Source organism: Stenella coeruleoalba (assembly GCF_951394435.1).
Source record: "Stenella coeruleoalba genome assembly, chromosome: 3".
Lineage (NCBI taxonomy): Eukaryota > Metazoa > Chordata > Mammalia > Artiodactyla > Delphinidae > Stenella > Stenella coeruleoalba.
The window spans coordinates 61,772,757-61,798,108 of NC_137148.1; the positions used below are offsets into that span (position 1 = coordinate 61,772,757).

The window sequence follows — 25,352 nt, forward strand, 5'->3', positions numbered from 1 at the left end:
TACTGCCACTGGGTTGTGGTGAAGGAAAGTGCAGCATTTATTGTAAAGGTACCACACAAGGAGAACGGGTGGCTCATGCTCAAAAACCCCTGAACTCCCTGAAGTGTTTCAGCAAAACATTTTGAAAGGCAAGGTGAGGGAAGGGTGTCCCGGGGTATGTGGTCAGCTCACACACAATTCTCTGACTGGTTGTTGGTGACGTAACAGGGGTTAACGTTATCAATCCTTAGGCACCAGTAGGTCTGGGGGCTACATGCTCATGCTTTTCAAGTAGTTAATTTCTTCTATTTGGTGGTAGTTTTAGCATCTATAAAACAACCCCAGAAGTGTGCATCAGATATTATTATCTAGGTACTTCAGAGAGGAGCTACAGTGGAGGATATGAGGGAATGAATGGTCTGTCCCTGGAAGGCCCCATAGGGTCCTGCTCAGTTACATTAGTTTTCAACCAAGAAGCTCCTTTTACTGATATATGCAAAGGACTTTGACCTCCCTGAATTAATCCCATTGCCTGAATCTGAAGGAGAATGTTATAGAGAAGTTTCAAGTGTATGTGCTTTTCAAAATTAAGTTTATTAGGTATCAGAATTAAACTCAGAGTTGTCATTTTGTAATTTACATATTTTTTAAAAGACTAACTTTATTCTTAATTTTATGCTTCCACAAATCAACAGGCATTATGTAAATACTTTAAAATATTAGGTAATTATTAATGAAGCAGTGTTTTGTTGAAAAAGTATGATTATTGGAAACAGACTGAGAAAGGGTTAGAATTCTGGCTTCCCCACTTAAAAGCTGTGTGCTGTTATGAAAATGCAGTAAAACCTCTCAGTGCCTCAGGTTTTTGAGTGTAAATTGGGCATAACATTTGCAGAGTTGATAGATTAGAGATAGTATGTACAAAATATTTGTCTTTAAAGATGGTCAACAAATGGTAGCTGGAATGTTTTATATTTTTATTTTTGTTAGGTTTTATCATTTACTTTTGATGATCCATAAAAGCATTACTTGTTATAAGTTATTTTTTGCTGCTTTTAGTTTATTGTCCTTTGGTACCCCAGTCTAACCTGGAGGAAATCATAATGTACACTAAAGTGTATGTAGGTTCTTTGTGTTGCTTGATAAAAATAAACTTTAAAAAATGTTGTGTGGAGCAGAAGCAAGAAGAACTACAATCCTGCAGCCTGTGGAACAAAAACCACATTCACAGAAAGATAGACAAGATGAAAAGGCAGAGGGCTATGTACCAGATGAAGGAACAAGATAAAACCCCAGACAAACAACTAAATGAAGCGGAGATAGGGAACCTTCCAGAAAAAGAATTCAGAATAATGATAGTGAAGATGATCCAGGACCTCGGAAAAAGAATGGAGGCAAAGATTGAGCAGATGCAAGAAATGTTCAGCAAAGACCTAGAAGAATTAAGGAACAAACAAACAGAGATGAACAATAGAGTAACTGTAAATGAAAACTACACTAGAAGGAATCAAGAGCAGAATAATTGAGGCAGAAGAACGGATAAGTGACCTGGAAGACAGGATGGTGGAAGTCACTGCTGTGGAACAGAATAAAGAAAAAAGAATGAAAAGAAATGAAGACAGCCTAAGAGACCTCTGGGACAACATTAAACACCAACAACATTTGCATTATAGGGGTCCCAGAAGGAGAAAAGAGAGAGAAAGGACCCGAGAAAATATTTGAAGAGATTATAGTCGAAAACTTCCCTAACATGGGAAAGGAAATAGCCACCCAAGTCCAGGAAGCACAGAGAGTCCCATACAGGATAAACTCAAGGAGAAACACTCCAAGACACATAGAAATCAAATTGGCAAAAGTTAAAAACAAAGAAAAATTATTGAAAGCAGCAAGGGAAAAATGACAAATAACATACAAGGGAACTCTCATAAGGCTAAGAGCTGATTTCTCAGCAGAAGCTCCACAAGCCAGAAGAGAGTGGCGTGACATATTTAAAGTGATGAAAGGGAAGAACCTACACCAAGATCACTCTACCCGGCAACAGTCTCATTCAGATTCGATGGAGAAATCAAAAGCTTTACAGACAAGCAAAAGCTAAGAGAATTCAGCACCACCAAACCAGCTCTACAACAAATGCTAAAGGAACTTCTCTAAGTGGGAAACACAAGAGAAGAAAAGGACCTCCAAAAACAAACGCAAAACAATTAAGAAAATGGTAACAGGAACATACATATCGATAACTACCTTAAACATGAATGGATTAAATGCTCCAACCAAAAGACACAGGCTTGCTGAATAGATACAAAACCAAGACCCATCTATATGCTGTCTACAGGAGACCCACTTCAGACCTAGGGACACATACAGACTGAAAGTGAGGGGATGGAAAAAGATATTCCATGCAAATGGAAATCAAAAGAAAGCTGGAGTAGCAATACTCATATCAAATAAAATAGACTTTAAAATAAAAAATGTTACAAGAGACAAGGAAGGACACTACATAATGATCAAGGGATCAATCCAAGAAGAAGATATAACAATTGTAAATATATATGCACCCAGCATAGGAGCACCTCAATACATAAGGCAACTGCCAACAGCTATAAAAGAGGAAATCGACAGTAACACAATAATAGTGGGGGACTTTAACACCTCACTTACACCAATGGACAGGTCATCCAAACATAAAATTAATAAGGAAACACAAGCTTTAAATGACACAATAGACCAGATAGATTTACTTGATATTTATAGGACATTCCATCCAAAAACAGCAGATTACACTTTCTTCTCAAGTGTGCACAGAACATTCTCCAGGATAGATCAAATCTTGGGTAACAAATCAAGCCTCAGTAAATTTAAGAAAACTGAAGTCATATCAAGCATCTTTTCTGACCACAATGCTATAATATTAGAAATCAGTTACAGGGAAAAAACACGTAAAAAACACCAACACATGGAGGCTAAACAATATGTTACTAAATAACCAAGAGATCACTGAAGAAATCAAAGGGGAAATCAAAAAATACCTAGAGACAAATGACAGTGAAAACACGATGATCCAAAACCTATGGGATGCAGCAAAGGCAGTTCTAAGAGGGAAGTTTATAGCTATACAAGCCTACATCAAGAAACAAGAAAAATCTCAAACCATCTAACTTTACACCTAAAGGAACTAGAGAAAGAAGAACAAACAAAACCCAAAGTTAGCAGAAGGAAAGAGATCATAAAGATTAGAGCAGAAATAAATGAAATAGAAACAAAGAAAACAATAGCAAAGATCAATAAAACTAAAAGCTGGTTCTTTGAGAAGATAAACAAAATTGATAAACCATTAGCCAGACTCATCAAGAAAAAGAGGGAGAGGACTCAAATCAATAAAATTAGAAATGAAAAAGGAAAGTTACAACAGACACTGCAGAAATACAAGCATCCTAAGAGACTACTACAAGCAAATCTATGCCAATAAAATGGACAACCTGGAAGAAGTGGACAAATTCTTAGAAAGGTATAACCTTCCAAGACTGAACCAGGAAGAAAAAGAAAATATGAACAGACCAGTCACAAGTAATGAAATTGAAACTGTGATTAAAAATCTTCGAACAAACAAAAGTCCAGGACCAGATGGTTTCACAGGTGAATTCTTTCAAACGTTTAGAATAAAGAGCTGACACCCATCCTTCTGAAACTCTTCCAAAAAATTGCAGAGGAAGGAACACTCCCAAACTCATTCTATGAGACCACCATCACCTTTATACCAAAAGCAGACAAAGATACTACAAAAATAGAAAATTACCAATATCACTGATGAATATAGATGCAAAAATCCTCTACAAAATACTAGCAAACAGAATCCAACAACACATTAAAAGGATCATACACCGTGATGAAGTGGGATTTATCCCAGGGATGCAAGGATTCTTCAGTATACACAAATCAATCAATGTGATACACCATATTAACAAATTGAGGAAGAAAGACCATATGATCATCTCAATAGATACAGAAAAAGCTTTTGACAAAATTCAACACCAGTTTATGATAAAAAACTCTCCTGAAAGTAGGCATAGAGGGAACCTACCTCAACATAATGAAGGCCATATACGACAAACCCAGAGCAAACATTATTCTCAGTGGTGAAATACTGAAAGCATTTCCTCTAAGATCAGGAACAAGACAAGGATGTCCACTCTCACCACTATTATTCAACATAGTTTTGGAAGTCCTAGCCATGGCAATCAGAGAAGAAAAACAAATAAAAGGAATACAAATTGGAAAAGAAGTAAAACTGTCACTGTTTGCAGATGACATGATACTATACATAGAGAATCCTAAAGATGCCACCAGCAAGCTACTAGAGCTAATCAATGAATTTGGTAAAGTTGCAGGATACAAAATTAATGCACAGAAATCTCTTGCATTCCTATACACTAATGATGAAAAATCTGAAAGAGAAATTATGGAAACACTCCCATTTACCATTGCAACAAAAAGAATAAAATACCTAGGAATAAACCTACCTAGGGAGACAAAAGAACTGTAGGCAGAAAACTATAAGACACTGATGAAAGAAATTAAAGATGATGCTAACAGATGGAGAAATATACCATGTTCTTGGATTGGAAGAATCAATATTGTGCAAATGACTATACTACCCAAAGCAATCTACAGATTCAGCACAATCCCTACCAAATTACCAAAGGCATTTTTTACGGAAGTAGAACAAAAAATCTTAAAATTTGTATGGAGACACAAAAGACCCCGAATAGCCAAAGCAGTCTTGAGGGAAAAAAACGGAGGTGGAGGGATCAGACTCCCTGACTTCAGACTATACTACAAAGCTACAGTAATCAAGATAATATGGTACTGGCACAAAAACAGAAACATAGATCAATGGAACAAGATAGAAAGCCCAGAGATAAAGCCACACACCTGTGGTCAACTAATCTATGACAAAGGAGGTAAGGATATACAATGGAGAAAAGACAGTCTCTTCAATAAGTGGTGCTGGGAAAACTGGGCAACTACGTGTAAAAGAATGAAATTAGAACACTCCCTAACATCATACACAAAAATAAACTCAAAATGGATTAGAGACCTAAATGTAAGACCGGACACTATAAAACTCTTAGAGGAAAACATAGGAAGAAAACCCTTTGACATAAATCACAGCAAGATCTTTTTTGATCCACCTCCTAGAGTAATGGAAATAAAAACAAAAATAAACAAATGGGACCTAATGAAACTTCAAAGCTTTTGCACAGCAAAGGAGACCATAAACAAGACAAAAAGACAACCCTCAGAATGGGAGAAAATATTTGCAAATGAATCAACAGACAAAGGATTAGTCTCCAAAATATATCAACAGCTCATGCAGCTCAATATGAAAAAAACAAACCAATCCAAAAATGGGCAGAAGAGCTAAATAGACATTTCTCCAAAGAAGACATAAAGATGGCCAAGAAGCACATGAAAAGCTGCTCAACATCACTAATTATTAGAGAAATGGAAATCAAAACTACAATGAGGTATCACCTCACACCAGTTAGAATGGGCATCATCAGAGAATCTACGAACAACAAATGCTGGAGAGGGTGTGGAGAAAAGGGAACCCTCTTGCACTGTTGCTGGGAATGTAAATTGATACAGCTATTATGGAGAGCAGTATGGAGGTTCCGTAAAAAACTAAAAATAGAATTACCATATGACCCAGCAATCCCACTACTGGGCATATACCTAGAGAAAACCATAATTCAGAATGACACATGCACCCCAATGTTCACTGCAGCAGTATTTACAATAGCCGGGTCATGGAAGCAGCCTAAATGCCCATCAACAGATGAATGGATAAAGAAGGTGTGGTACATACACACAATGGAATATTACTCAGCCATGAAAAGGAACGAAATTGGGTCATTTGTTGAGACGTGGGTGGATCTAGAGAGTGTCATACAGAGTGAAGTAAGGCAGAAAGAGAAAAACAAGTATCATATATTAATGCATATATGTGGAATGTATAAAAATGGTACAGATGATCTGGTTTGCAGGGCAGAAATTGAGATACAGATGTAGAGAACAAACGTATGGACACCAAAGGGGGAAAGTGGCGGGGGTGGTGGTGGTGGTGGTGTGATGAATTGGGTGATTGGGATTGACATGTATACACTGACATGTATACACTCTAAGAACCTGCTGTGTATTAAAAAAAAAGTTGACTGAAATGATATTTGTATTTCTGTACATGGTTATGTGCCTGTGATCAATGGGAAGAATATACAAAAATACAGCTAATAAAGAGAGTTGTAAAAAAAAAAAGTGTGATAATCTAGTCGTTTAAGTGGAGTTTTTGTGTATTTATGTTTGATGTAATTACATTAAAATTATATGTAATTTGGTTACATTTTTGTTTATCTTTAATGATGTACATGGATTTATATCTAATATTTATAGCTACTACTTACCATATAAAACATATCTGTTAAATACCTTTTTCTTTCTTTACCTTTTAGATTAATAAAGTATTATTCTATTTTTCATCTATTCTTTTATCATTGTCTCTTATTATAGGTCTACAGACAATGAATTCCCTCAAATTTTGTTTGAAAACATTTTCATTTCACCTTCATTTTTTAGCTTTACTGAGGTATAACTGAAAAAATTGTAATATATATAAGGTATACAACATGGTGCTTTGATATTCATACACATTGTGAGAGCCTTACCACAATTGAGTTAACACATCCATCACCTCACATACTTACCTTTTCTTTCCTTACAATGTACTCTTCTAGCAAATTTCAGTGATAGAATACAGTATTATCAACTATAGTCACTAGGTTCTACATTAGATTCTTAGACCTTATTCATCTTAAAAGTTTGTATCCTTTTACCAACTTCTCCCCATTTACTCCAGTCCCTGGTAATCACCATTGTACTCTGTGTTTCTATGAGTTCTACTTTGTTTTAAAAAAATTCTGCATATAAGTGATACCATGAACTATTTATCTTTCTCTGTCTGGCTTACTTCACTTAGTTTAGTAAGGTTCATTCATGTTGTTGGAAATGGCAGGATTTCCTTCTTTTTTAAGGCTGAATAATATTCCGTTTTATTTATATACATACTACATATGTATACACACACACACTACACTTCCTTTATCCATTCTTGCATCAGTGGACATTTAGGTTGTTTCCATACCTTGGCTGTTATGAACAATGCTGCAATGAAAATGGGATTACAAATATCTCTTCCAGATAACGATTTCATTTCCTTCAGATAAATACCCAGAAGTGGAATTGCTGGATCATATGGTAGTTCTATTTTTAACTTTTTGAAGAATCTCCATACCCTTTTCCACAGTGGCTGCACCAGTTTACATTTCCATGAAGTGCTCAGGCGTTCCCTTTTCTCGTCTTCCTCACCAACACTTCTTATTTCTTGTCTTTTTGATAGTAGCCATTCTAACAGACATGAGGTGATATCTCATTGTGGTTTTGATTTGCTTTTATGTGATGATTAGCGATGTTAAGCATCTTTTTGTGTATCTGTTGGCCATCTGTGTGTCTTCGTTTGAAAAATATCTATTCAGATTTTCTGCCCACTTTTTAATTGGATTGTTAGGGGGTTTTTTGGTATTGAGTTGTATGAGATTTTTAATATATTTTGGATATTAACCCCTTATTATTATATGATTTGCAAATATTTTCTCCCATTTGGTAGATTTCATTTTGTTGACGATTTCTTGTGCTGTACAGAACTTTTTTTTTTTTAAGATTTTTTTTACAGGTCAGGTCTTTTATTTACTTATTTTTGGCTGCGTTGTTGCGCGTGGGCTCTCTAGTTGAGGTGAGCGGGGGCTACTCTTCGTTTGCAGTGTGTGAGCTTCTCATTGCGGTGGCTTCTCTTGTTGAGTAGCATGGGCTCTAGGTGCACGGGCTTCAGTAGTTGTGGCATGTGGGCTCAGTAGTTGTAGCTCGCAGGCTCTAGAGTGCAAGCTCAGTAGGTGTGGTGCACGGGCTTAGTTGCTCCATGGTATGTGGGATCTTCCTGGACCAGGGATCGAACCTGTGTTCCCTGTATTGGTAGGCAGATTCTTAACCACTGCCTCACCAGGGAAGTCCTGAGAAGCTTTTTTATTTGATGTAGTTCTACTTGTTGATTTTTGCTTCTGGTGTCAAGTCCAAAAAATCATTGCCAAGACTGACGTTGCGGAGCTTACCACCTATGTTTTCTTCTAGGAGTTTTATTGTTTCAGGTCTTATGGTCATGTTTTTAATCCATTTTGAGTTAATTTTTGTGTATGGTTTAAAATAGTGGTCCAGTTTCATTCTTTTGTATGTGGCTGTCCAGTTTTCCCAGCACCATTTATGGAAGAGACTGTCCTTTCCCCCATTTGATATTCTTGGCTCCTTTGTAGAATGTTAGTTAACCATATATGTGTGGGTTTATTTCTGGGCTCTCTGTTCTGTTCCATTGATCTATGTTTGTGTCTTTGTGCCGGTACCATACTGTTTTGATTACTATAGCTTTGAAATATAGTTTGAAGTCAGGGAGCATGATTCCTCCAGCTTTGTTCTCCTTTCTCAAAGTTGCTTTGGCTACTCAGGATCTATTTAAGTTTCATACAAGTTTTATAATTGTTCTATTTCTGTGAATCTGAAAAATGCTATTGATATTTTGTTAGGAATTGCATTGAGTCTGTAGATTGCCTTGGGTAGTATGGTCATTTTACAGTACTAATTCTTCTAATCCGTGAGTGTGGAATATCTTTCCATTTATTTATGTCTTCAGTTTGTTTCATCAGTGTCTTATAGTTTTCACTGTGTAGGTCTTTTACATCCTTGGCTAAATTTTTTCCTAGGCATTTTATTATTTTTTTTTTGGTGCAATTGTAAATGAGATTTTTTTCTTAATTTCTCTTTCTATTCATTTTTTGTGTATAGAAACACAACAGATATTTGTATATTGATTTTGTGCCCTCTAACTTTACTGAATTTGTTTATTGGTCCTAACAGTCTTTTGGTGGAGACTTTAGGATTTTCTATGTAAATATCATGTCATCTGCAAATAGTGACTATTTCACTTTTGCCTTTCTGATTTGGATTTTTTTTTTCCTTGCCTAATTGCTCTGGGTAGGACTTGCAATACTATGTAGAATAAAAGTGGTGAGAGAGGTCATCCCTGTCTTATTCATGATCTTAGAGGAAAAGCTTTTAGCTTCTCACCATTGAGTATGATGTTAGCTGTGGGCTTGTCATATATGACCTTTATTATGTTGAGGTATGTTCCCTGTATATCCTCTTTGTTAAGAGTTTTTATCATAAATCGATGTTGAATTTTTGCAAATGCTTTTTATGCATCTGTTGAGATCATATGATACTCATCCTTCATTTATTTTGTTAATGTGGTGTATCATATTGATTGATTTGTGGATGTGGAACCATCCTTGCATCCGTAGAATAAATCTCACTTAATTGTGTTTTATGATCCATTTCATGTGTTGTTGAATTTGGCTTGCTAACATTTTATTGAAGGTTTTTGCCTCTATGTTCATTAGGAACAATGGCTTGTAATTTTCTTTTTTTGTAGTGTACTTGTCTGGTTTTGGCATCAGGGTAATGCTGGCCTTGTAAAATGAGTTTAGAAGTGTTCCCTCCTCTTCTGTGTTTTTTGAAAGAGTTTAAGAAAGATTGTTATTAATTCTTCTTTAAATGTTCGGTAGAATTCACCAATGAAGCCATGTGGTCTTGGACTTTTGTTTTTGGGAGGTTTTGGTTACCGATTCAATCTCCTTACTAGTAATCGATCTGTTTAGATTTTCTGTTTCCTCATGATTCAGACTTGGCAGGTTGTATGTTTCTAGGAATTTATCCCAGTATAAACTCATGTATTAAATTCTTAATTTCAGTAGTTTCTTTCACTTTTGCCATGTGTACTTGAACATTTTTTAAAGGTTTTATTCTCTTATGAAATTTTGTTAATGTCTTTGTGTGCATACTTCAGTATCTAGAATACTCTGTGAATTTGTTTTGTATTGTCCATATTTTACTCTTGGTATTTAATCATATGGTGCATCTCTTGGTATACTTAACAAGATTTGATTGAATCTGGATATGGTGAATAAAGAATTGTGGAGGATTCTGATGATGTTCAGTTGTTTCAGAGCAAGTTCACCTTTGCCATGCTTGTCAGCTAGAGTATAAGTCAGGGGCTAAGCTGAGTTAAGGCTGAATTGCAGTTTTGTTTAATTTCTGTCTATGTTTGGTTCTGCCCTAGTCATAGAGGTTAACCCTCTAGGTTTTTAATTGAGAACCTGATATGTTCACTTGGGCTCCTCCCTCAGCAAGTCCTGGACTCACACAGTATAGTCCTGTGATCCCTAGAGGGGAGAAGGGAGGGAGGACAGCATCCTTTTAGAGGGTCCATGACATGAAAACTATTTCATAATAACATTAAGATGTTGTTCTCTTAAATATACAGTGGAGTTTTCCAGAGGCTTACATGACTTGCAAAGAGTTTGAATGTAGAAACAGAAAAGAGAATGCAGCTATCTTCTATTAAACCAGACATTAAAGATGTTTGCAAAAATATAAACTAATGCTACTCTTTTTGCTGTTTTTTTTTCAGTTTTCATGAAAATGTTATTTTATTGTAAGCAATTTATTATCTAAAAAATTAGTTGAATGCTTTAAATATTTCTCAATTTTAGTTTCTCATTTTGTAAAGCAAGAGCTACAACCCACATAAGCAAATGTTCTTTGAGATGCTCAAAAATAAAGAGGTCCTGAGACCAAAAGTTTCAGAATTGCTGTTCTAATCCTTTTCCCATTAGGGGACACTGCAGAAAAGTCTCCTCTGCTTTCAGAGGCTCTGCTTATCTCTTTAGCTTCTGTATTTGGTACATGCCTTGAGAGAAAAGTTGGCTGCATGTTTGGGCCAGCTTTATGCTTCTCACTTCTCATTTCTCATCAGTATTTTGTTACAGTGCATCCTTAGTTTTGTGTCGCGAGTCCTGTGAATCTGCCAAATCTCAGTTGGTTTGTCTGTTCCCTGGAAGCAGCGCTCTCTGCAGGCAGAATCTGAATTTTCAACTTATTATCTTGCATTCAGGAAAAATGAATTGAGGCCGTAGAAAGTCAGCTTACATTTCTGCAGTTCTCTTCCACTCCAGAATCATGATCTCTCTATTCCTGGACGCTTCAGCAGATTTTTTTTTTCCCCCATTTTATCCTCCTGTTCTAGTTGCTCTTGGCAGGGATGTGTTTGACACCAGCTTTTCTGTCATATTAAGAACTGTAAAAATAAAATTAATTTATTTGGTGCTTAGCATTTCCATCTCTGCTTACATTGCTAATCTGTTCTTGCATACTGTCTAGTTTATCCATTAGAACCTGTAGCATATTAATCATAGTTGTACATTCCTGATCTGGTCATTCCAACATCCTAGTCATATCTGACTGTGGTTCTGACGCTTGCTCTATCTCTTCAAACTGTTTTTTGCATTTTAGTATGTCTTGTAATTTTTACTTGATGGCTGGACTTGATGTACTAGGTAAAAGGAACTGCTGTAAATAGACCTTTAGTAATGTGATGGTAAGGTGTGGGGGAGGGGAAGCATTCTGTAGGCCTGTGATTAGGTCTCAGTCTTTCAGTTAGCTTGAGCCTCTGGACTGTGAACTGCACCAGTGCTTCTCAGTCCTTCCTTCTCCTCACGAGGGACAGGCTGGCCTACAGTGGGCTGGAGTTCGGTATTTCTGTTTCCTCACGTAGGTTAGGCTGTAATAAAACCGCAGCAGGTTGGGCTCTGGTTAATTAGTTTCTCCTGAGGGCAGTCCTTGTTAAGAACAGAGTGCTCTAGAGTATTTGCAGATGGTTCCGCTTCCCCACCTCCTCCCGGAAGCATGAGGGGATTTTTTTCTCTAAAGAATTCACTCTGAGAACCAGATTGAGCTGTTGTTGGTAAAATTCACAAATGTGTGGGATTCCCCATATGACTAGGTCTCCCTGGAGTTTTTAACTCTTCAGAGTCGTCCACTCTGAGCCTCTTGTCAATTACGGTTCCGAATTCCTCCCCTGGCAATGGTTGCTGCAGAGGTTTCTGCTTATGGGTTTTTGCTCTAATAACTTTTGATTCTCTGTATTCATCTATCTGTCTCCCAGTTTGGGGGTTGCAGTTTGCCCTCTGGCTTCACTTCTCTTTCAGACCTAAGAAGAGTTGTTGACTTTTCAGTTTGTTCAGCTTTTTACTTGTAGTTAGGATGGTTTGCTACTTCTAAGCTTCTTCCAGGTATACTTTTTCTTTTTTAAGATTTATTATTTATTTATTTTATTTTTGGCTGCGTTGGGTCTCTTAGTTGCGGCATGCAGGATCTTTCATTGTGGTGCGCAGGCTCATCATTGCATTGCGCAGGCTTCTCTCTAGTTGTGGTGTGCGGGCTCCAGAGCGCATGGGCTCTGTAGTTTGTGGCATGCAGGCTCTCTAGCTGAGGCGTGCAAGCTCAGTAGTTGTGGCGCGCGGGCTTAGTTTTCCCATGGCATTGTGGGATCTTAGTTCCCTGACCAGGGATCGAACCTGCATCCCCTGCATTATAAGGTGTATTCTTTACCACTGGACCACCAGGGAAGTCCCTCAGGTATACTTTTTAAAAGTAAGCTATCTCTGGGCAGTAGACAGTATATTTTTGGTCCTGTTTCTTTAGAACATACTTAGTATCTGTTGGGATATTGCACCTTTTATGTTGGAATATTTTGCTAATTGAAATTAAAAATAATTGAACTATTTTAACATCTTGAAAAGTGTTATAATAGTGTATGAACGAGAAAGTCAATCAAATTTTTTCTGTAAAAAGATACTTTATATTTGATTTTAAGTGTAAAAACATCCAAAGCTCAGGAATTGATATTAGTTCATTTTTATGTTGTTTAAATAGTCTTTCAAGTTAATGTACGTTAAAATACTGCCTTTTGTAATTAACTCGACTCTTTTTCATCCTGTTTGTATAACCAGAAAAAGAGAAGTTTTCTTTTTTGATTCCAAAGTGAAGTCTCATATTAAGTTTATCTTAAGGAAGGGTAATATTCTTTCTATACCTGCAAGAGGAACCTACTGCTTAGTTTCTTACATGTGTATGTAAATATATAGTGCTTTAGAGTCTACAAGTCTTGTTCAGTACTTTATATTGTTTAATGTTTAGAATCTTCCTAGTGGATCATTAGTTGCTGAGATTTTCACCTAGGCCTTCAGGCTGGAAATTTAGGGCTCCTGTTTTTCCTTTCTACTTTATTATGTTTACATTATTATTTAATTTTCAGAGAATCTAGATAACTCAGTGATCTCTGTTCAGTGGGGTAATTAATCTTAGAATACAGTTGAACCTTGAACAAATGGGTTTGAACTGCTTGGGTCCACTTATACGTGGATTTTATTCAATAAATACTACTACAGTACTACATGGTCCATAGTTGGTTGAATATGTGGATGTGGAACCTTGGATACAGAGGGCTGACTGTAAAGTTCTATACAGATTTTCGACTGGGGTGGGGGTGGGGTCCGTACCTAACCCGTTGTTCAAAGGTCGGCTATATTTACTGGCAATGTTTATTTCTTGAATGGTTCTTTAACCACAGTAGTTAAGAGCTTACTATTCATTACAAAGTTCTGTACCAGCTGGGTGTTGAGAGTGAGGAGAAGGAAAATGGTCTGTTAATTTTTATGTGGCTTATTTTATAGTAGTTTTTCTAGTGTGATGACAGGACCCTTGATAGTCTCCTTTCAGAGAGCTTAAGGTTCTCCCTTTTCTAACTGTATATCTGTGTAAAGCTGATTTTCTTGATTTTCAACCATAATAATATAGAATAGATTGAGGGTAGAAGCTGATATGAAAATCCATAGAGAATGTAGCAGTGCTGGGGATTTAAAAACTCTGAAACTGACACCTCCTTCGGTGTACACTTGAAAGAATGTGTATTCTGCTTTGGTTGGATGAAATGTTCTGTTAATATCAGTGTGGTCAAAATGGTTGATAGTGTTGTTCAGGTCTTCTGTATTCATACTGATTTTTGTCTGCTTGTTTTGTCAGTTCCTGAGAATTGACAAAATGTTGAAATTTCCAACTTTAATTATGGATTTTTCTCTTCTTTTAGTTTTATCTTCATGGACAGTCTTGTTAAGTAGATATATATTTATGATATGTTTTCTTTGTGCTTTGAATTCTTTATCATTATGTAGTTTCCCTCATTATCCCTGGTATAATAATCCTTTTTTGTCATCTATTTTATCTAATATTATGACAACTATTCCGGCTTTCTTTTAATTTATGTTTGCGTATTATATCTTTTTCTGTTCTTTTACCTTTAACCTACTAATGTTTTTATATTTATAGTGACTTTTTTTGGTAGGCAGTCTTTATTTGGGTCTTGCTTTTGCATCCAAGTTGGCAGTCTATTTATATTAATTGTGTGTTTATGCCATTTACATTTATTGATCTGATTAGATTAGAATCTGTCTTTTTACAAACTATTTTCTATTAGTTCCAACTGTTGTTTCTTTTTTATTCCTTTTTGTCTTCTTCTGGATCAGTTGAGTATTTGTAAATAATTTTATGTTCTCCTATGTCTTCATTATTTCTACCTCTTATCAAAATCTTTTTTAGTGATGCCTGAGTTTTTATAGTATACATTTTTAATTAGTCTTGGTCTATGTCCAAATTATAATATTCCTATTCATGTGTACTGTAAGGACCTCCCAAAAGATTACTCCCATTTTCTTCCCCAATTCTTTGTGCTATTTTTGTTAGGTATTTTATTTTTACATACACTAGAAATACACAATGCATTGCAATTACTTTTGCTTCAGACAGTTGTCTCTTATAAAAATTAAAAATAGAGAGAAATGAATTTTATAATGGACTTCATTAAGCCATTTCAGCACTTTTCATTTTCTTGTTTAGACCCATGTTTCTGTCTCATATCATAATTGTTTTGCCAAAAGAATTTTGTTAAATATTTCTTTTAGTACAAGTCTGCTGGTAACCAGTCCTTTAGTTTTTCATTTTTATTTATTTATTTTTTATTATTTTTTTTTGCCGTACGCAGGACTCTCACTGTTGTGGCCACTCCCGTTGCGGAGCACAGGCTCCGGATGCGCAGGCTCAGTGGCCATGGCTCATGGGCCCAGCCGTTCTGCGGCATGTGGGATCTTCCCGGACCGGGGCACGAACCCGTGTCCCCTGCATCGGCAGGCGGACTCTAAACCACTGTGCCACCAGGGAAGCTCTAGTTTTTCATTTTTGAAAGATATTTTTACTGGGTATAAAATTCTGAGTTCAGTTTTTTTTTTTTTTTTTCCGTATTTTAAACACATCACTTTGATGTATTCTGGCTTGCAGAGCTTTTGATGAGAGATGTCTGTTATAATTCTTCTTCTGTTTTTAAAGTTTTTTTTCTCTTTCTGCCTTCAAGATTTTTTCCTTATTTCTGATTTTGGGCATTTTGATTATGATGTGCATGTTTGTGTGTTCATTTGTGTGTGTTTTGGTGTGTATCTTTAGTGTTCTCTAATTTTCTTGGATTTGTCATTTGGAGTATTTAGTTAATTTTGGAAAATTCTCAGTCATTATCTGTTCAGGTAATTCTTCTGCCACTTCTTTTTTTTTTCCTGGAATTCCTGTTATATGTGTGTCAGACTGCTTGATATTGTCCTTCAGCTCTTAGATGCTCTGTTCTTGTTTTGTCCATTCTTTTTTAATCCTTGCATTTCAGTTTGTATAGTTTCTATCTTCAAGTTCACCCTCAGCTGTATTGAGTGTATTGATGAGCTTGTCCAAGGTATTCTTCGTGTCTATTACCATGGTTTTCATTTCTACCATAGTCATTTGGTTATTTTCTATAGCTTACTTATATGCTGAGAGTCCTCTTCATTCATGATATCTACCTTTTTGACTGGAGTCTTGAACATATTAATCATAGTTATTTTAAATTTCTTATTTAAAATAAGAGTGCTAGATACCTCAAAACTCAAGCTGTATTATTGCTCAGTATTCTTTGTTGACAGAAGTGTCTTAGAGGCATATTTGTAGGAAAAAAATATATGTTCTTAAGTTTTCTCTTTGATAAGAGCCTTGTGTAATATGATGAAAACAGTTTGTGACCTAGAGTCTAACCAATGTTGACTTCTATTTTGCTTTAAATTAATTAGTTTTGCTGTTCAAAGGTAATTTGAAAATGGTTGGCTATTGGCTGAGTTTAGCTGTTTAATGCTTTCTAAATTGAATGGCAATTCAACTTTGAGATTTTAGTTGTCACTCAAGAAAATCTTTGACTAATCAAGTAAAAGTTTTAGTAAATTTTGGTCCTTATTTTCTTATTAGCTGTAAAATACTATTCTATTGTATCCTTCCTGACTTTTTCTAAAAGGAAGTATTTTAAAGAACCTAAATTATTACAAATGAAAAAAATTATAATCTTCTCATATAAGAAAGACTGAGCATTTGGGATTAATTTAATGTAGATAGTGGTATTCTATTGATTGATGATTAGCTTTCTTGGACAAGATGGAATTAAAATAATATCCTAGAGATAGTTTTATCACATGGTTAAAAACATCAGGATACACAGACAGGTCTCAGCATTTCTGTTACTAGCTCTGTTTTTGGATCATTTAACCTCTCTAAATCTGTTTATTCATCAGTAAAATGGAGTCAATATTAGTGTCTACATCATGGGGGTAATGTAAGCATTAAATGGGTAATGCATGTGTTTGCTATGGTTCCTGGCATGTAATGTTGAACAAATGTTAGCTGATATTGCAAAATAGGGAGTCAGTTAAATATAGAAGATCCAAAGCTTGAACCCAGGTTGTGGACTAGGTTTAAAATTGTCCAAGTTTAAAATTTCATTACATACAAACTTTTTATTATGCCCCCTGCTTTTAGCAGAACACAGATGGAAAGAAGACAAAGTCTAGGGTCCCTTCCATCCCAGTTCTATGCATTTTAGTTTAGGCTAGTGAGTGTTCTTAATAGATTTTATATCACAGACTCCACTGTGAACCTGAAATTTGTGACTTCTCTTCCTAAAAAGATACAGACATGCAAAATATTATGCACAATTTGGGTGGGTTTGTGGTGCTGCCTTTTAAAGCCTACTTATGGAACCCTGTTCTTGGAGAAAGAATTGATTTTGGCACAAAAGCATTAGGGGGAGAATGAGGTTGGTTTAGATAGCCTTACATCTCAAAGTGACTAAGACAAGGAAAGCAGCTGTATTTCTTAGGTTCCTTTTTATTCTATTGCCTTTACATCATCTTCATCATCAGGAATTTCATGTATTACTTGATTCTGGTAGTAATGAAGTTACCAACCATGTCCCAGAAATTTTCAAGATTTTATCAGAAGCTAAATGTCACTTCTGTAAGCAGAATATTACTTCTGTGAGCAAAATTGTTTGCAGTGCAGTACTGTACTGGTGTAAGAGAGGTACCAACAAGTAACATTTATTGATTGTTTCCTATGTGCCTGTACATCCCCTGCTAAGCACTTTACATGTATTATTTCATCCATATAAAGGTAGATTCCACTGTTGTTCTTATTTTGCAAATAGAAAATCTCAGATTTAGGCCTAAATTTTCTTTGAAGTTACACAACTTTAACTGGAAGAGTCTGGATTCAAACTCAAATCTTTCTCTAAAGCTACATGCTGTTAACTACTATGCTGAGTTACCAAAGGTAAAATGTTTAGTACTTTAGTTAAGTTGTACCCATTTATTGTGGTTAAATGTAAAATTTCTGTTCTCCCTTTTAAAATAATGAAATACTTTGTCTTCCCTGATTCCTCAAACTGTAGTTGTGATTAATCTCTGTTATTGATATGTAATGTGAAGTAAAAGATTTATGTGATCTTAATACAGTTTTTCTGAGATTTTTAATAATAATTTAGGGAAGGACATTTTTATGAAAGGTGTACTATAACTTGTCAGTATGTTATTTGAAGACAATTAAACCAAAAACAACTGGCTTATTTGAGATTAAGTTTTCCAATAGGCTTTGATCTGGAAGAGCCAGGATGGCAAGCAATAGGAAGCTTTTATTATTTAGTTATCTATTCTGATGAAGAAATTGGTTACATAGTTGGATCTATTATGAATAAATATTCAAAATATCACAAGTACTTCACTGTAAATTGAGGCGGATTACAAGTTAAAACTACTTAGCTTAAATCAATTGATAGTGTTTTTCTAACTGTAGTTCTACTCTTTCTTCTTTGGGTTAAAATGGCTCTGTACAAGCTGGGTTGTTTCAACAGTCAGCTTCGTAACCTCTTTCTGTATACAAGACCCATCGCCTTTGCTTTGGGATGCCAATAGACATTGTCTACACCCGCAGTGATGTTTTTTCTTCTGGACCTTTTCTGATTCTTGCTCTGGTACAGCCCTCCACTTGAGGGGTGGGGAGTGGTTATCTGGCCCTGTAAGAGCTTCGCAGCCTTACCTGGCTCTTAAAGCAACTCAAATGAACTTGAAATTCATGTGATGATTGTATTGTTTAAGTTTACACTTTACAGAGTTTTCTACTATTTAGTATACGGGAAGTTAGTTATACTTAATGTGCTTTCTAGCACTACGACTACCTCAGTTTTTTGCATATGTCTTTAATAAATTTTAGGCTTTCGGCAGGGAATTGCAACCTGGTATTGTAAAATCGTTTTCACAGGGGAGTCAGATTCACTTTTTTATATTGTTTTGATGTGAAGAACTATATTTTCGGTGACTGCTTGTATAAAGTAACCTTTTAAAAATTTGGATTTGATTTTACATTTGTAATAATTTGGACAGATTAGATAGAGGAAGATTTGTGCACTCTTGTAAGAGTCCAGATAGTTGAGTAAGTGCTGGCACATGGAGTTTAAATCTCAGAGAAAGTTGAAATATTTTTAAAATAATCATTTATATTAGCATGGTAAATGTACACAAAATGAATTTTACTGTCTCCCTGTCCAGAAACAGGAAAGTTGGTTGATAAAATGAGGCAAACACAGTCTATCGAGAAAGATATTTAGCCTCCTTCAATAGTAAAAGTAGAAAAAATGAGTTTTAAGGACTCCGAGGTTTCCATTTCATCAACTTAGTATGCTAGCTGTGCTTTTATAGGTACTAACTGTACCTATAAAAGAGGAAGGCGAACCAATTTTTACATTCCTCCATTTGTATTTGAGAGCAATGTTTTAGAGGTAGTTCCTTTTTAGTAGGACAGCTTAAGTTTTAAAACATATTCTGTACCTTGTAATAGATTTCTTAGAGGTTGTTATTAGGCAGTTTCAGCTTCTAGACTATATCTATGAGCTTGGAACTAAGTAGAAAGATCCCTCTTCGGTAACTGAAATAGCTGTTATGAAGCCTTTAGAATTAGTCTATTTATGAAGCCCTTATTCAGAGAATATATTACATATATAATTTTAACCATTCTGATATTCTGGTTTCTTGGTACATAGATAATAAAGCAAGATAATAATCAACAAGAAAAAAGAAAATATCTATGAGCCATGCTCACATAAACAAATGATAGATAAATGAAGTGGAAGGGACAAATCTTCTCTAATGAAGACTTCCAAAAATGTGTTTTGGGGTTGGAATAGTCACTGGGATGAACAGGAATGGAGTAAACTTAGGACATTTGAAAATCTTGCCAAACAAATCAAATTCAACAGTATGTTTAAAGATACTGTGTCATGATCAAGTGGGTGCAGCTTATTCTTGGAATTCAAGGTTGGTTTAATATTAGAAAATTAGTTATTGTAATTCACCATATTACAAACTAAAATAGAAAAACCATATGATCATCTTAATTGATGCAGAAAAAGCATCTGACAAAATCTAACAACAATCACTTTCATGATAAAAACACTCAATAAACTTGGAATAAAAGGTAACTTTCTCAACTTGATGAAGGGTATCTATGAAAAACTGTAACAGCTAACATCATACTTAATGAAAGACTGAAAGGGGTTTCTGCTTAAGATCAAGGACAAGATAAGGATGTTCATTCTCACCACTTACATTCAAATTGAAATGGAAGTTCTAGCCAGTATAAACAGGTTGGAAAACCAAGTAAGAGGCATCAAATTAGAAAGGAAAAAGTAAAACTGTCTTTATTCACAGATTACATAATCATCTATGCAGAAAATATAAATGGAGAGATATACCTTGTTAATGGATTGGAAGACTCAACATTATGATGATGTGAATTCTCTCAAAATGGGTCTATAGATGCGATGCAATCCCAATAAAAATCCCTGCATGTTGTTTTATAGAAATGAACAAGGTGATTCTAAAATGTGTATAGAAATGTAATAGTCTAGAATAGCCAAAACAACTTCGGAAAAGGACAACAAAGTTGGAAGATTAACACTACAAATTTGAAGACTTATTAGAAAACCCAGGTAATCGTATTGACATAAACGTTGACATATAGAACAATGAGACAGAATAGAGTGTCCAGAAATAAATGCACCCATATATAGATTACTGATTTTTTAGAAAGGTACAAAGGTAATGCAGTATAGAAGGGACAGTCTTTTTAAGAAAATATGCTGGAATAATTGCGTATCTGTATGCAAAAAAGAACTTTAATCCATACCTCGTACTATATTTTAAAAATTAAAAAAGGGACATAGACTTAAATGTAAAACCAAAAAAATATAAAACTTCTGGAGAAAGACAGGAAAAAAAAACTGTGTCCTTGTCTTTGGCACAGATTTCTTAGATACAGCAATAAAATCAAGATCCATAAAAGAACAAATTGATAAGTTTTGTCTTTTTATGAACTCCAATTTTTCTTCTTTAAAAGACACTCTTGGGATTTCCCTGGTGGTGCAGTGGTTAAGAATCTGCCTGCCAATGAAGGGGACACGGGTTTGAGCCCTGGTCTGGGAAGATCCCACATGCTGCGGAGCAACTAAGCCCCACGCACCACAACTACTGAGCCTGCGCTCTAGAGCCTGCGTGCCACAACCACTGAAGCCCATGCGCCTAGAGTCCACGCTCCACAACGAGAGAAGCCACTGCAATGAGAAGCCCGTGCACTGCAACGAAGAGTAGCCCCCACTCTCTGCAACTAGAGAAAGCCTGCACGCAGCAATGAAGACCCAACACAGCCAAAAATAAAATCAATTCATTAAAAAAAAATGTTAAACGTATATCTGTGTGTTCTAGCCCTTCCACTTCTAGGTAGTTACCCAGGAGAAAAAGAAATATATGTTCATATGTAGACATATGCATGAATGTCCATGGCAGCTTTATTTATAGAAGTAAAAAACTAGAAACAATCTAACTGATCATCAACAGGTGAATGAATAAACAAACTGTGGTGGTACTATACAATGGAATACTACTCAGCAATGAAAAAGAATGGACTTTTGTTACATGCAGCAACATGAGTGAATCTGAAAATGTGCTGAATGAAAGAAGGCAGACAAGAAGAAAGTGTAGACTGTATGATCCCATTTAAATCTCTGAAATACGAAACTATAGTGACTGAAAGCAGTGGGTGGGGAGGGAGGGATTAACCAGGAACACAAGGAAAAATTTGGAATATGTTCACTATTTTGACTAGAGAAGGTTCATAGTTATATACTTATGTCAAACCTTACCGAATTGTATATTTTAAATACTTGCAGTTTATTGTATGTTAATTATAATTCAGTGAAGCTATTTGATAAAAAATGAAAACGAAATAATTTTTCTTTTGCCAAGATGTTTTGTGGTGCAGTTGGAAATTGAAAGGACAAAGTGAGGCTGGAATAATAATAACAACATCGTCTAGTATTTGGATAAACGGTTCACATACATTATTATGTTATTATTTTAATTTCAAGTCTCAGGTAGTTGCCACTGGTTTTTAAAAATATTTTTTAATGTTTGAATGTCAGTCTACAAGTGAATGTAAAGGCATTGAGAACAATGACATTTTCCCCTTTCTTTTTCTCCCTACTCTCTTTCTTTTTAAAAACAGGAGTGACAGTTCATTCAGATTCTTTGTATTCTTTTTCGTCTATATTTGTCAGTTTGCTGTACATGTACTCCAGGCTGCAGGATTTCATAATTGGGGTAACTGGTAAGTCATTTACTTTAATTACTCTAGTTATAATCTGTTCATCTAGTATCTTAATATAATTTTTGGATTCCTAAAAATATTTGACATAGAAAAACCAGATTAGCAAAAGTATACAAATAATAAAAAATGCAATTTAAAAGTTTCCTAAGGAATAACCTTTGAAGGAATTTAAGAAAAGGCTACCTGTTATGTGTAAAGCGCTATTTTAGGTATGCACACATATATTTTCATACACACACAAATGCATGTGTGCCCACATACACACACGTCTTTGAAAAGTGGAGTCACTGCATGCACATATATGGATATATCTTTAAACAAATAGAATCGTTCTTAGTCTGGCAAAATGCTCACTCAGTGGGGGACCCTCAGAAACAGACTATTTGGACACAGGTTAGAAGGTCATAGATTTATATCTCTCTTCAGACACTCTGGAGCAAACACTTCCTTGAGTGAAGTGGTGCATAGAAGAGTACCTATGTATAAAATCATCCCTCCCTCTCTTCTTTCTCTTACAACCATTGCGTACAGTTGAATTTTTATAAGCTAAAAGCATGTGCGAGGCAACTTTGCTGCGCTACGTACATAAACTGAAACGATCATGTAACTAGAGTGTATTTGAAGACTTACATTTAGTATGCCACTACTGAATTAGAGTAGTCACTGAAAGTCAGACAACTGTTGATAGCTTTGCAGATCTAACGGGCATATATACATGCAGAGAATTTATTTGGGTATTTTAAATCAGTTCTAGGAAAGAGTAGCATTCATTATGATTTTAAAAAGTGTTTACTCTTTAGCATTTGAGAGAAAGGAAATGTTTTAAATGTTTAATTTAAAAAATACACTGCTTATGTTAACAGCATTTTTGTATTCTAATGAAACCTAAATAATTTCTTTTGCTTTTTTTTTTTAAATAAATTTATTTATTTTTGGCTGCATTGGGTCTTCATTGCTGTGCACAGGCTTTCTCTAGTTGCGGTGAGCGGGGTCTGCTCTTCATTCCGGTGCATGGGCTTCTCATTGCGGTGGCTTCTCTTGTTCTGGAGCACGGGCTCTAGGCACGTGGGCTTCAGTAGTTGTAGCCCGTGGGCTCAGTAGTTGTGGCTTGCAGGCTCTAGAGTGCAGGCTCAGTATTTGTGGCGCACAGGCTTAGTTGCTCCACGGCATGTGGGATCTTCCCAGACCAGGGCTCTAACCCGTGTCCCCTGCATTGGCAGGTGAATTCTGAACCACTGCGCCACCAGGGAAGCCCTTCTTTTGCTTTTTAGAACAGACTTAGAAAAAAGTGTTAAAATTGAGCACAGCAGCCTGCGAGGTGACTAAATAGCACAGGAATCTGCTAGTGAGCGTGCATACAAGGTGACCTGTTGTAAGATAGACCTCAGGTACTTTAGCAGACTTTAAAAAATTAGACTCTTTATTTTGAGATAATTGTAGAGTCACAGACAGCTATAAGAAATAATTCAGGGAGATCCCAAGTATCCTTTATCCAGTTTTCCCCAGTGGTAACATACTGTAAAGCTAAGGTATAATACCAAAATCAGGATCTTGACACTGATTCAGTGAAGACAGGACATTCCCATCACCAAAGGATCCTTTATGCTGCCCGTTATAGCCACACTCACTTCCCTCCTTAACCCCAGCAATCACTAATCTGCTTGTCATTTCAAGAATGTTATATAAATGGAATCATGCAGTTTGTACCCTTTAGCTTTTTTCACCAAGCATAATGCTCTGGAGGTTTATCCAGGTTGTTGTGTCTCAGTCGTTCCTCCCTTTTTATTCCTGAGCAGCATCCATGGTGTGGATGGACCACAGTTTGTTTAACCATCCACCAGTCCGAGGGACCTTGGATTGTTCCTGGTTTGGGGCTATTCTGCTGAAAATGTTCGTGAACAAGTTTTTATGTGAACATAAGTTTTCATTTCTCTGTGATAAATACCCAAGAGAAGAGTGTAATTGTTGGTTCATATGGAAGTTGCATGTTTAGTGTTGTAAAATTTCTATTTATTTATATTTATTTTTAGATGATTTATTTATTTATTTTTGGCTGCATACCACAACTTGTGGGATCTTAGTTCCTTGACCAGGGATTGAACCCGGGCCCTTGGCAATGAGAGCCAAGGGAGTCCTAACCACTGGACCTGCTACGGAATTCCCTGTTCAGTGTTTTTAAAAAACTGACAGTATTTTCCAGAATGGCTGTAACATTTTACAGTCCCAACTACAACATATGGGTGATTCAGCCTCCACATCCTCACCAGCCTCTGGTGTTGTCACTACTTTTTTTTTTAAGCTGTTCTGATAGGTGTGTAATGATATCTCACTGTGGTTTTAATATTTATTTCCTTAATGACTCATGATGTTTTATCTTTTCATGTGCTTATTTGTCATCTATATGTCCTCTTGGTGAAATGTCTCTTCATGTCTTTGCCCATTTTCTTTTTTTTTTTGGTTGCGCTGGTCTTCATTGCTGCGTGTGGGCTTTTCTCTGTTGCAGCGAGTGGGGGCTACTCTTCGTTGCAGTGTGCGGGCTTCTCATTGTAGTGGTGCTTTCTCTTGTTGTGGAGCACGGGCTCTAGGTGCGTGGGCTTCAGTAGTTGCAGCACGCAGGCTCAGTAGTTGCGACACGTGGGCCCCAGAGTGCATGGGCTTCAGTAGTTGTGGTGCGCGGGCTCTAGAGTGCGTGGGCTTCAGTAGTTGTGGCATGTAGGTTCAGTCGTTGTGGTTCAGGGCTTAGTTGCCCTGTGGCATGTGAACTCTTCCCGCACCAGGGATCGAACCCGTGTCCCTTGCATTGGCAGGTGGATTCTTAACCACTGACCACCAGTGAAGTCCTTTGCCCATTTTCTAATTGAAACTTTTTAATTTTAAGAATTTATTTTTACTGTTGAGCTTTGAAGTTTCTTTATATATTTTGGATACTAGCCCTTTGTTGAATATGTGGTTCTCAAATATTTTTTTACATAATTAAAATGAACTTTAAAAAATAATAATGAAATCATAGGCTTAAAAAATGTAAAATCTCATGGTACACATTTAAGGCTCTGGATTTTGGTGTTTAGGTTTGAATTCAGACTGTGCTGTTTTTATTAGCTGTGTGACCTTGGGCAAGTTACTGAATAATCTTGGTGACTCAGTTTCTTATCTGTAAAATAGGGATTAAAAATAGCATATATCGTAGTGGGTTGTTGTGAGAATTAAATGAGTTAATACATGTAAAGAACTTGGATGTTGCCTGGATTGTAAGTGCTGAAAATGTGTTA

General features: G+C 36.0%; 1 protein-coding gene across 3 annotated transcripts in view; it reads left to right on the forward strand.

Annotated features, from left to right (window-relative positions):
• Positions 1-25,352, forward strand: part of SCAMP1 (secretory carrier membrane protein 1) — a 105,525-nt gene that overhangs the window by 56,726 nt on the left and 23,447 nt on the right. For all 3 annotated transcript variants that reach the window (XM_079918098.1, XM_079918099.1, XM_079918100.1), the window contains one exon: positions 21,982-22,083. In XM_079918098.1, coding sequence (XP_079774224.1) covers positions 21,982-22,083 — 102 coding nt within the window. The remainder of the gene's footprint in view (positions 1-21,981; positions 22,084-25,352) is intronic.